The sequence below is a fragment of the Gavia stellata genome, chromosome 26 (assembly GCF_030936135.1).
Source record: "Gavia stellata isolate bGavSte3 chromosome 26, bGavSte3.hap2, whole genome shotgun sequence".
Taxonomy (NCBI): Eukaryota; Metazoa; Chordata; class Aves; order Gaviiformes; family Gaviidae; genus Gavia; species Gavia stellata.
The window spans coordinates 5,132,252-5,145,202 of NC_082619.1; the positions used below are offsets into that span (position 1 = coordinate 5,132,252).

The 12,951-nt window shown below is 52.9% G+C and overlaps 1 protein-coding gene across 1 annotated transcript in view; it reads right to left on the reverse strand.

The window, feature by feature from the left end:
- JAM3 (junctional adhesion molecule 3) overlaps positions 1–6,164 on the reverse strand; it is a 32,266-nt gene extending 26,102 nt beyond the window's left edge. The window contains exon 1 of the mRNA XM_059829566.1: positions 6,119–6,164. Coding sequence (XP_059685549.1) covers positions 6,119–6,164 — 46 coding nt within the window. The remainder of the gene's footprint in view (positions 1–6,118) is intronic.
- Positions 6,165–12,951: the final 6,787 nt, after the last annotated feature.

Consider the following 12,951-nt stretch of genomic DNA (forward strand, 5'->3'; position numbering starts at 1 on the left):
TTCTGACTGACTTTGGATGTATAGAAAACTATGGGCTCTTCAGCAACCACTGAAGGACTTCATGGTTGTACATCTTGAGACATACTGGACAAGCCTGTCAAAAATGGCAAGTGAATTAGGTGTCTCAGGTGGGGGAGCGAGCAGGGAAGTTGGACACTTTCAGTGGGCCTGAATTTTTAGAAGATTATACTTCCACCCTCCAAAACAGAGTCTAAAACAAATTTACACCCTACCCGTAAAATGCTGGCCACTTGTATAAGGAATCGCCCCAAAGTTTATTAAGGCGGGATTTTCAGAAGAGGCCGTGGGCATTAGAAACACAGCCTAGTAATGGCAACAAATCCCCTTAGATTTCAGTGGATTTCTCTGGCTCAGCAGAAAATCCTACCTAGGCCACCAAAATATATTTTCAATAGTGCGATTGAAAATCTCGAAATACTGCTGAACGTTGTCAACTGCTACCTTTTAGCCACATGCCAAAGATATAGTAAGACCCTGGCACACTGCAGTTTTAAAGCTCAATGTCTCCAAATGAGCCAGCTGCGCCCAAATGAATTAAGAGGACTCTTAAAAACCCGCTGATCTTAACATTTGTGTTGTAATAATTAGGTACATTGCTGGAAGTAGGTTAGAGTATATTCTGGCTTTAACTCTGAAATCCCTGGGATTTATGACTTTAAAAATAAAAAAGAAAACCTTGAGCATTATCTGAACACAATTTAATTTCATCTACTTCATCTATTGCTGCGCTGAAACCTTCATTTCCCCTTGCAACCAACTCTGTGTTAAGCCCTGTGCTCCATCCCACGAGGGGCACTACATAACCCAATACATTGTATTATTTATACTGACAAGTGATTCTTGCGTGACAGAACAATTCCCATTAATTTTTCCAGCTTATCTCAAGTACCTGTGGGCTGTCAGGTTACAGCATGTATGTGGCTGGTTTTCTTTTTAATTAGTTAATGCCAGCCCAGTGTTGACTGGACTCCCATTTGATGGCTCTCAGCAGTCTGCAGGTGAGTTCGTGGGAATCCTACCCAACTGCGCTCTCAGGAGCAGGGGAAATTGCAGAGATTATTTTTTCTAATTTTTTTTTTTTTTTGCCAACTCCCATTTATAAATTTTTCTTCTGCGTCTGCTGCTTTTTTCTCTGCCTGTTGTCTAGTTTGGAACATGCACCAAAAGCAATTTCCTTCAATACCCAACGCAGCAGAGAAGGAGCTCTGACAAGACATTTAAGAACTGCAGAGGAACACCCTCTCTGGACCTCACTTCTTGCATATTAGTGGTTTTTTCTAAGAAATTTGAAGGCCTGGCTTAGGATGCTGCTCTAATAAGAACTGGGCACCAGCTCAGTTATGCAGCTGTCTTGGTTGTGCACTTCCAAGCTGCCTGTTAGACAGCTGAACTTCTGCACAGGAGTCACACAAAGCTTTCTTACAGTATGAAATGCAGCAAGGCAACCAAAGTTAGCGACTGCTGAGGAAGAAGTGATAACAGAACCTCAGCTGGCCATTCTTGTGCAGGAAATGTCTTTAATATACCCCTCCCTCAGTGTTTATTCCCAGGGGAAGCCTGCTTGACCTCCACTTATCTGAAACGAGAAGCAGAAGTTTGTGAGGAGTTGGTTATCCTTGAGACCAATGCTCTGGTGAAGTCCGTGGAGTGCCTTGCTGTCCTGTTCACCACCGATGTACTCTTTCGCTGGTAAGTCTCTAGGAAAAAGAATTAAACTCTCCAAACACTACCTCTAATCTCAAGTTAATACTGAGGGTGTTAGCACTCTGAAGGGTCATAAGCAAACAGAGACCTGAGCTCTCCAGCCAAAAAAAAGTCCAGTTTTTATGTTACTGTTTATTTTTCTGAAACTGAAAACTCTCATTTCCAGCACGGGAGTTTGAGAACTGCAACCCAGCAGGTATTTCCTCTGCCCCAAGCGCAACTATTGACAGAACTGTACCCAAACAGCAATCCAGCCCTTCGGGTGAAAATTAAGACTCTGTCCAGAACATTCATTAGTGCAATTAAAGCCATTAACTGGTTCTTAGGCCATGTCCTGACTCAGCTAAGGAATGAGGTTTGTTGCATGCCACACACCCTTCTCCTCCGCTACATGGAACTGACATTTAGTGGTTGAATTTGGTTTTGATCCTGCGTTTCATAAAAACATGATACTCCCTAGGGGTTCAGAGGGAAGGCAAACAGCCCTTATCAATTGGAAAAAGATGATGCAGTTCATATTCCAGTTGATAGAGAAGCCAGATTGAGAATGTAATTAACCTAATTAATTTTATATCTTGAATTCATCTCTTTTTATATAAACAGCAGTTTCAAAGCAGGCCACCAGCTTTTACGCACAGAGCAGTTGTTTTATCTTGTTGAGGGGCACGTTAGCAACACACGCTCTTGTTTTGCAGAAAAGGACTCTTGAGGACTCGGGATCCTGTTGATCTGTGGAAATTTTCCCCTCGCTAACTCCCTCCCACCACTTCAGGCCTGCTCTGTAAGGAGTTCACGAACCTTCTCCGGATCATCAGGGCTTGATGCAATCAACTGTGAAGCATTAGCTCTAAATATACAACTGGGAGGCCGGTTCTGCTTCAACACACAAACACTCATCACGAAGGATGATAAAGCAGTGAGCGCAATTTGCAAGAGAAACTTAAATAATTATCCAAGTAAGCTGCAAGGAAGGCAGGAGCAAGTCGGGGCTAACCAGTGTTCTACCCTTTGGAGATGGCAGGAGTTAGGGGCGAACTGGCAAGGGGCTCAGAAACCAGTCCCACCCACAGCCGTTACGTAGAGCAGCTTTTGTCCTCACTTGTGAAGCTAAATGCAGAAGCTCATTCCGCTTTATTTACTTGTTTAGGTGATTTTTGGCAACTCAACCTGTGTTCCTGGTGCAAATCCTCAGCCTGTGGACAGATAATTGAAAAACAGCTGCAGCGGGCCAAGAGAGACAGAATTCAACTTGTACAAGGAAAATAAACAGGTCAGTAAAAGACCCTAAGTTCACGATCAGACCAACATCTCAGTCCACAGCTCTTCCTCCTCGCTAAAAAACCCCGCATTTTACTCTTTGAACCTACTTGTGCTTCAGTAACCAAGTAATTCTCAGAAGCATTCAGAGCAAGAGGGAATGTGCTGGTGTCACGTTCTTTGTCAACAGCTGTAAAGTAGATGTGCATCCAACTACTCTTTGGTGGTGATGCCAGATATTGCTTACCCAAATAGGAACCCCAAGCCCTTCCTAAGAATTTTTTTGAAGATGTTAAGTGTCTGATTTTGGCATGGCTCTCAAAGCTGTTTGTCCTGATTTTTTACTGCCTGTTGAAAAGAAAGCAATACTGCAAATACTTCCCATCAGAAAATACCAACAAGCAACTTATCATAACTGCAACAGAGCTAACAACATTTCCACCGGGTGGTTTTTGGCACTGACAGCTGACTCGGAACACTTGTTCGTGGCTGGGACAGATGGACTTCGTATATAAAAAAAGGAAATGAGAACTTCTACTCTGTAGATTTTTTCAAAAGCCTTTTGCAAAAGCCAACATATTACCAAAACCTCAGAATTAAATCAAAGGGAGATTTGAATATATTGAGCTTTAAAACTGAAGTGTGCCAGGGACTTGCCGTACGTCTCCATCAAGGACTCTAAGTTATCAATGTGTTTTATTTTCAACAGGAAATACTTGAGAGTTTTGGGAAGGGCTCCACAGCTCTGCCCTCAGTCCAGCCTGTGAAATCCTCCAAATCCAAATGTCTATTTCCACGGGGAAGCTTGCAACAGAGACCTCAAGGTAGGACATAACATTGATGTCAATTGTTAGCCCCACTTTCCATCACTGATGCCAATAACTTCCGCTAGTGTAATTAGGACCATGGCATTTCCCTGGTGCGCAGAATCTTTAGATGCTTTTAGTGCCTAGAGCTGGGTATGCACTGAATACTCCATGCTTCACTGGCTCCTGTTTCGTGGCAATATTTTAAGGCCGTGATCAAGAGTAGGGTCCGTTCTGGCAATAACACTGCAGGAGGAGGCAATCCCTGCTCTGCAGCCCCTGTAGTCTAAAGCACACAGGTTGGAGTTTTGCAGCTTGGGATCTCAGCATCTTGTTAGCTTTGTCAGCTTCCTTTTGGCATCAGACACATCCTTACGGTCACACTCCTATCTCACTATCCAGCACCAACCCAGCAGACTTCGGTACACGTTTAATTTTACGTACTGCTGACGGCGTAACCTTAACTTAGTGGGATGCCCCCCAGTACGTAAAGTCAAGTGTAGCGGAACAAACTTTTTTTTATTCTCAGCCTTGTTTCTGCCCACTCTTCTGGGCTTATGACCCCAAATTTTAAAACAGCTGGAAATCATTGCAGGGTGAGGCACTCTGATTTGGCCAGAACACATTGTATTTAAACAGAGAGCAAACCCTGTTACCACTTGGTTTACTCACCAGATAAAAGTTCTCAGGCAGAGGTGTGAAACTAGTGGTGTTTGCCTGTTTTTAGCAACTTTTGTCTGTCTAAAGAAATGCAGAAGTATCTGTAGTTCATTTCCAGCCTTGCTATCTTTTAGGCCAGATTCACCAGGACACTTAGGCACTGCTCGCATGACAGAGGAAGGAAATTAGGTACCTTTCTACATTGCAGCCCAACTATAAGGAAAAATTGTGTTAAGTCTGTCATTTTTCCTATTCAAAGGGAGCATCCGAATCCAGAGTTAGCACCTGGAAGACTATGTGATGCTCCAGGATTAGGCACTCCCAATTTCTCCTGCTGAAATTCTTTCTGCTACAAACCAGAGTAAAGCAAAGGAATAACAGACCCTGAAGCGCGTGATGACAATCTCCTCATCGCAGATGAGTGTCAGAGTCACCTTCTCATCCCTCTGCTCACTTTGTTGGTAAAGAGTGCCCAAATCGCGCTATATTTGAGGCCCAAGACGCGCTGCAAGTTATTTGGAGTCATTGGAGAATTGTTTTGTCCTTAGATAAACTGTTTGAAGTATTTCAATACACTTCAGTCTTGAGTTGACCCAAAAGTTATTTGTGTCTCTGTACACACGTGCGTGTGTGCACAGCGCTGTGTATTTTAGTAATCAGCTGCTGGTCCTCACCCTAACCCCACTCCATCCCATCTTCTCCTTCTGCCGTCTGGGCAGACGGGGGGAGGGCAATGCAAGCCCACCGGCTGCTGTCCCCCTCCTCATCCCCCCCACTATTAATAGCCAGACAACAAATGAGCCCAAATTCATTCCTGAGCGGAATTACCAAATGTTTTTGCAATTAAAACTGCAAACATTCACGCGGGGCCCCCGGAACAATAGGCGCCTGTGCCTGGTCCTGAATAGGCACTAGTGTCCGCCCGCCCTGCCTGCCGAGCCTGCACATTCCTGGCACCCTCAGCCCTGGACCCGCTCCTTGCTGAGCTGGGTTTTGGGGCTGCTTGCCCCCCGTATCTTATCCCCCCCTCCCTGCAGCCCCGCGCTCCCGGCGGGGGAGCCGGCGGGTCCGTGCTGCGGGCGGCGGGACTGGCCCCGGGCCCCCATCCTGGCCCGGCGGTGCGCGGCCCGGCGGTGCGCAGCCCGTCCCGGCGTCCCCCCGGGGTCGGGGCAGCGCATCCCTCCCCTCCCCGGGACCGGGGGCCGGGGCAGCGCATCCCTCCCCTCCCCGGGACCGGGGGCCGGGGCAGCGCATCCCTCCCCTCCCCGGGACCGGGGGTCGGGGCAGCGCATCCCTCCCCTCCCCAGGACCGGGGGTCGGGGCAGCGCATCCCTCCCCTCCCCGGGACCGGGGGTCGGGGCAGCGCATCCCTCCCCTCCCCGGGACCGGGGGTCGGGGCAGCGCATCCCTCCCCTCCCCGGGGCCGGGGCAGCGCATCCCTCCCCTCCCCGGGACCGGGGGTCGGGGCAGCGCATCCTCCCCCGCTACCGAGCCGGGCACCGCGTCCCCTCCGGGGCAGGGGCAGCGCCTCTCCCCCGTCCCCCGGATCGCGACCGGGGCAGCGCCTCTCCCCCGTCCCCGGCCCGCGGTGGGGACCGGGGCAGCGCATCCCCCTTCCCCGCGGACGGGGCCGCGGACGGGGCGGGGCGGCCCCGGTGGCCGGGACTCACCGAGCAGGGGCAGGAGCAGGAGCAGCGCCGGCCGCCGCAGCGCCATGATGGGGAGTGCGGAGCCGAGCCCGCCGCGCCGAGCCTGCGCACTGCCCGGGCGGCGGCGGGGGCGGCCGGCGGCGCCCCGGGGGCGGGGGGTGCCGCGCTCCCGTTGCCGCGGAAACCGGGCGGGGAGGCGCGGGTCCCGGCGCCTGGCACGGCGGGGGGCGGCGGAGGCCGGAGCGGGAGCTGGCGGGGGGCGGGCCGCGGGCGGGGAGGGGGGACCGGCCCGCGGGCCCTGCGGCGGGGAGAGGCGCCCGCCCGAAGCGCTCCGGCGCGGGGAGCGCCCGGGGAGCGCCGCGGAGGGGATCTCGCCGGGAGGAGGGGGCCGGGGAGGCTTTGCGTGTTGGTGGGGCAGCGAAGGCTGGAAATCAGCTGGACGGCAGCGGCTTTGGTTACCGAAACCCACCCAAGTTCTGCTCTAGGGTGGGCGTTTCCCCCCGAATTTACTAAGAACCCCTAAAAAGAGGGATTTCTCCGTGAGAACGGAGAACGCGCTCTCGCGTTGAACCGCGCATCTCGCTATAAGCTCCTGACCAACTTGAAGCGAGACACGCAAACAGCCGGTTGGGGAGAGAGCGGGGTCCCGGGGTCCTCGTGCTGTACCACCGTTGCTTCTGGCACGGCCACGGGCTCAATTTAGTGGTCCTGCCCTGAAAAGGGCCTTTGCACAGAGAGCAACCCGAGCTGCTGCGTGGTCCTCCCAAGCGTCCCAGAACCACCTTCTTCGATGGACAGAAAGGAAATCACCAGCGCTGGACACTCGCCCCGAATTCAGGGAGTCAGCCTGGGTGAACGCGGGTTCACGCGTCACTAACCATCAGTAGCGTGTGATGGGGATGTAATTAAGATGCTGTTGAAGATCAAGCAGCTGGAATGAAAGCCGAGCTCTCCTCTGTTCTGTAAACCAGCTCGGCAGAGCGGGTAGAAATTAAGGGATGTAAAAATGTATTTAACTTGATCATGTAGCAGATCTGACTCAAGATGCTAATGAGTAGATTTAAGGGGCTGATCTGAGCCTGGTGAAATTAGTACAGAGGTTCTCATCAATTCTAATGGCCAGATGGGGCGTTTCACTGAGGATGAAGGGGAAGGAATCGCCTAATAAGACTACATGGCTTAAAACCTGACTCCAGCCATCGTCGGGTTGGCTCACTGTTGAGTAAGGAGTCATTTTAACACAGTCCGTTTGGACTGAAATGACAGGAGATGTAAAATATGTTGACATAGAGTATAATCAGCAATAAAGTGTAATCGCTGAGGTGTCAGGTTCCTCTTTGACTTCCCGCAGCAGCTTGACCAGGGAAGAGTGGAGCTGAGAAAGGAGAAACGAGACAGGATGGGAGGGTTTCTTAACACACCTCTTCTGGCCTTTTAAGTCGTGTTTGTGCGGGCAGGTGAAACGCAGTCCTGCAAAGGGCCTGCAGCAGCCCCGCGCTGTGGGCTTTCCCTCTGCCGCTGGCCGCGGACCCGGCTGGAAACCAGGCTCAGCCCGTCCGCGCTGGACTGGGGAAGAGCCGTGCTGGGAGGGCAGGAGGTGGACAGTGCTGCGGTGTGTTGGCTTCCCCAGGCCATCTGGGCCACTCGAAGGGGAGCTGGATCCGTGCTAAGGGGCTCTTCCAAGCCTTGATTTCCCTCTCCAGGCTGCTGGAGCTCAGCCTGGGCGTGCGTTGAGAGTATGCTCGTGAATAATCAATGCAGACAGAGGCCGGGTTTGCAGTCAGCTGGCAAAGCAGATACGACCTTAGCGGATAACAGCAGGGCATGAAACCTTGAACATCATCTTGTACAGACATCCTCGCGCGGGACATACGTGCCAATTGCCTATCTCGGGCAGACAGGGCTAGCGCCAGCTCTTCTCTTTATGCTGCCTCCATGGTTTTATTACAGCAAGGTTCCGCCTTTTAATCTGCCGTTGCCGCTGAGGAGCCATTTGAAATGTGAAACTCAACAAGCAAAAGGAGTCGCAATAAATATTATACAAGAACCATAGCGCCCGTCAAACCAAGACGGCAAAGCGCTGCGGGGTAAAACATTGATTTTCACACACAAACGGAGCTCCCATTTCATTATTTAATGTTGAAACAAGTAACTAGAATAAAATACGCGCTAAGAGCAGCCCTGTGTAGTGCAGGGATGTATTCAGGCGTGATGAGGGGCAGCATAAACCTGCCTCTTCCTATGATTTCTTTGTTCTCTGAAGAGCTTCCCATCCGTGCTCAAAACAAGGCGAGGAATCTGCAGGATGAGAGGCAGGGAGCACGTGTCCTGCCCGGGAGCCCTCCCGAGCTCCAGCAAAGGCCTGTGACGGGCAGCGATGGAGAAGAAGGCGCTGTGTGCCCGCGCCCCAGCGCAAGCAGTGGTGGTGGCAGTGGAGAGGTGCAGGGTAAGGCGGCGGGGACTCGCTCCTGGCACTTGTGAGAACAGAGGGAAGGTAACCCAGGACTAAACTGGAAAAAAAAAATGTCCCTAGGGATTTCTAAAGGTCGTACGGAGCATCTTGTATACCAAGTGTTTGGGATCCGAAAGCAGCTGAAGGCAACTCAGAGAAAATGGATATCCTTTTGATGCTTGTCATGCCTGGAGGCCCAAACCGAGGTTCAAGCCCTGCTGGGAAGAAGCTGCTCAAACCTGTAAAACAGGCTGTGCCTGTCACGATGAGTTTTCGATAGCAATACACATGGCAGACGGGAGTGTTATTATCTGCGGCACCGGGGCTCCGCGGACTCTGCCAAGGAGCTGTGACATGCCTTGCGTGCGGAGGAGCAGCCTGTCTGTGTCCTCAGGGCTGTCCGTCTGGACCTGTCCCAAGCCTTAGGTTCGCTCCAGACCTCTTTGGCTTTGAAGCTGTGGCTGTGGCAGGCTGCTCTGCTGCCCGGTGAAGAAGGAGGTCCTGGCAGGCACCGCAGCCGGTGCAAGAGTGTGGCTGCTCTCAGAGGTGGGAGCTGGTCGTGCCGTCCCGGCGGCAGGACAGCAGCCCTGGAGATAACCTGCTTTGTTCAGCGGGAAAGAAAAACTTCTTTACTCATAAGAGGAGGGCTGTGGGCCACTGTGTTTGCTCAGGGGGCAAATGCCAGCAGGCGATCCACCGGCAGATTTGTTAGACGATCTGAAGTGTCTCCAGAGCCATCTTTGCATGTGACGTAGGTAATAGGGGAGAGAATCAGCCGTCAGGGAGGGGAAGTCTCTCCAGAGCGGCACTCGGGTGAGCAGGAGGCCACAGCATTCACCTGGAGCTGTATCCCAGCTCTGGCTGAACGAGGCTGTTGCCCTTCGGTCGGGGCTGGACAGGACCTCTTGGTCTAACTGCGTAGGGTCTTTGGAAGCAGAGTCCTGCCTTGTCTTGGAGTGTTTCTAGAGTGACTTTAGGCTCTGTGGATAAAAAGACACTCTTATTTATACGTATCACTTTTGATTTGGGGATCTCAAAGCACCTTGCAGATGTGCCATTTACCCAAGGTCATTTTCAGCAGCTCTGGGAATAGACGCAGGTCTCTGGCCTGCGTCCCTCCCTCTTCCGCGCTGCTTCTGCTGCTAGGGCAGCTTTCTATGGATGCACTCATGCTGCAGTGCCTCTCGCTCCTTAGCTGAAGACAGTATCTCTTTTTGTGTCTGCTGTAGTCGAGACAAGTTGTTGATTCCTGGTGTCACAGACCATGACCCCACTCCTACACCAGTCCCATCATTTCTCCCTAGTTCATTTCTCAGGCATATGCTCGTCTATTTTGAATCATTTGTATGTGTGAGGCTGAGTGGCTCCTAATCTCGTCTCCCTCCCGGGGCGTCAGTCACACTGGCATGTGCCTTTTCCCTGTCTGCCTCCCTCTGTTTATGGACCATGGGTATTTTTAACTCCACCCTCTAATTAGAGGTAGTTTTCTCTGGATATTTTGCGCACTAGGGCTCTCACGTCTGCGGTCAGCAGGGCAGGCAGTAAGCGCTGGGGACCGGCCGTGCGTAGAAGCCTTCCTGCTAAATAAATACGCTGCCCTTCACCTCCCAGCAGCACGTTTCCAGAGAGACCAGGATGGGGGGGAAGGCTCGCATTCCTCCGGGGTCTGTCCGCAGCAGTGTGGTGGGGTATCAGCTATACAGAGGAGCCAGCTAACCCCCCCGAGAGATGGACACAGCTGCCTTCTCATCCTGCAGCCCGCTGCCTATGGCTGCTCACAGCTCCCTGCAGCTGTCCCTGAGCTGTACAGTTAGCGCTCGTGGCCTGGAGCAGCCTGCGTCTCTGGGGATCCCTGAGCCGAGCTCGCTTGCCCTGTGCTGGTCCAGGGATGGAGAAGAGAGTGATACTAATCAGAGATGGCCTTGAACCAGGCTCCCCAACTAGGAACCTGGGCTCCCTGGCTTCCCAGCACTGTGCTGCCCAAGCATCGCTCTCTACACGGCTCTCCGCATCCTCCCAAGCCGCGGCTGGCAAGGAAGCTGTGATCCCACCGGCAACCCCAGCGCAGTGCAGAGGCACGAGGGAGCCATCGCCTGCGCAGTCCTTTTCTCCCCTTGACGAACAAACAGCATCTGGCTGACCCGTCAGGCGGCGAGCACCCCTCGGGCTGCCTGCGTGGTGCTGCAGAGTTCCTTTAGCTCTGTTCACAGCCAAGTCCTCTCTCTCCTGCCCCATGCCCCAGCAAACAGGAGCTGCAGATTACAAGGCCAGCTGGTCATTATCACGTTACACTGCTCTCTTCCCTTGCCAAGGCCAGCCCGGGAGATGGCACCAACCCACAGAGCAGCAGGTTGGGCGCTCAGGCTGGTGACCCAGCTCAGGTCTTAACGCTCCCATCGCTGGCAATAGCAAGCGCCGCTTCCCCCAGGCCGGGGCTGTGTGGAGGAGATGGATGCTACTCCCTTTTCCCCTGCCTGGGGTGTGGAAGCAAGGTTTGACTGTCAGTGGGAAGGGGATGCTCCCTCTCACTCCTGATCCCGCCTAGACGCTTGTTCATAGGCATAACTGCTAGAGCTAACGCTCTGTTGAATTCATCTCTGTTCTTGAAAGAAGACGAGGGATAAAGAGGGAAAAATATTTGCTTAAGGAGAGTGAGGATGTCCTGCAAAGCTTGGGCCTCCCGCAGCCCTGATCTTACACTCGGGCTGCTGATACCCCGGGGCTGAAGGAGCTGCTCTGGTTCCTCAGCATCACGGCAAGAGGGCAGACAGGTCTTCAAATCCTTATGGAGCAGGTAAGAACAGCCTGGTTTTGCAGTGCCTCTCGCTGCCTCCCAGCAGACCTTCCCCGCTGTAACCACCTTTGCTCGTTCTCTTCTTGAGTCACTGTTTATTCTGGCTCCAAGGGCTCATGCTGATGTGGTGGAGCGGTCTTGTCCGCGAGCTGAATTTTCCAAACTCTCCAAGATTATTTTGACATGCTTGACTAGCAGTGGACGTGTCAGCCAAGGGTCTCCCACCACCCAAGCAGCACCTTGCTCGCCAAACAACACATGCCCTGGGGCGAGCAGTTAGCCATGCAAACACCCCCCACGCACCCGCACGCCTATTGCGCTGCTTTATTGTTTAATAAGTGCCTTGGGTTTTGCCATGCCGGCTCTCCTCTGCGCGTCTCAGCAGACAGCGCTAGGCTCCCCGGCTAAAGCCGGTTTTAATGGCTCTTGATGACTTCCATGGAAATCAGTACCGCGTCGGGCTCTGGCTTGGCAATTGTGCTCAAGTACAGTAGGTTGCTTGGAAAGGAGTCAGGAATTTGGTTCTTCTTGATCTCTCCGGTACCTGTTAGTGCTATTTCCTTATCCCCATCTACCTGATGAGTTAACTGGGTGACCGGCATCCCATGCCTTGAGGTCCGAAGCAGTCAGAGAGGAGGGCTTGTCTCATGATAAGAGCTGCCCAGGCTCCCTTGGTGGCTAGTAGGAACGGGGATTTCTTCGTCTGAGGCCTGGCTGTGTTAGGGCTTTGGGTTTCTGGAGGCCGGTGAGGACAAGGGGGACTTGCTTCGTGTAGCTGAGTGCCGTGCTTCGTAGCCTCCCTCCCCGCTGTCCTTGAGCAGCCAGGTAAAAGCACTCTCCTCCTGCCTTGCAGTGAAGTGCAGTGCTTGGTTTGGAGGAGGAGCAGGGCCTTAATCTCTGCCAGTTGAGTTGCACTTGCAAAGACGATTAGACATATGCCAGCTAATTCACAGTAAACAGGATGGAGGGAGAATTTGCCACTTATAAATGGCAGATGAGCGAGCCCATCATTCCTGTCACTCTCGGGTAATACGTGCTGACATAAGCCCAGTTTAGCTGCGAGTTTATCATTGCTAATCCTGCTGGTCCATGCCTCTGTTCTCCGTCCTCCTGGCACCTTTCTTCCCCTTTCCCTGCCTTGCCTTTCTCTCCCTCTCTCCTGGTGCTGGCGTCTCCGGCCTTGTGGGGCACACAAATTCCCCAGCATCCCCCGCCCAATACATTAGTGTTAGTTTGCCTTCCAAGGAATGTTTTTCCTGCTCCCGAAAGTGTCCCTGTGCAGATTAAAGCCACAGGGAAATCTTGTCATCCCGGCGTTTTGGATAGACACCTTCCCAACCCCGTTGCAGCTCTCGTCACTAACCTAGCAGAGCCTCTATCTGCCTGTCTCGTCCCCTCGGTGCTGCTGCTCCACGTGATGAAGCATCTCCCGGGTCCTCTCCGGGTGTGCTTGGTGCCCTGTCACGGCTGTGCCGGTGATGCTTCTGCCAGGGCCCCGACCGTAGGGTTGGGGAGCTCGGACAGCAGCCCACAAGTGGGGGGACCCCACAGGCGCCGAGCTCCTGGCCCAGGTTGTGGTCAGCCGTGCTCAGCGCTGGAGCCTGCCCA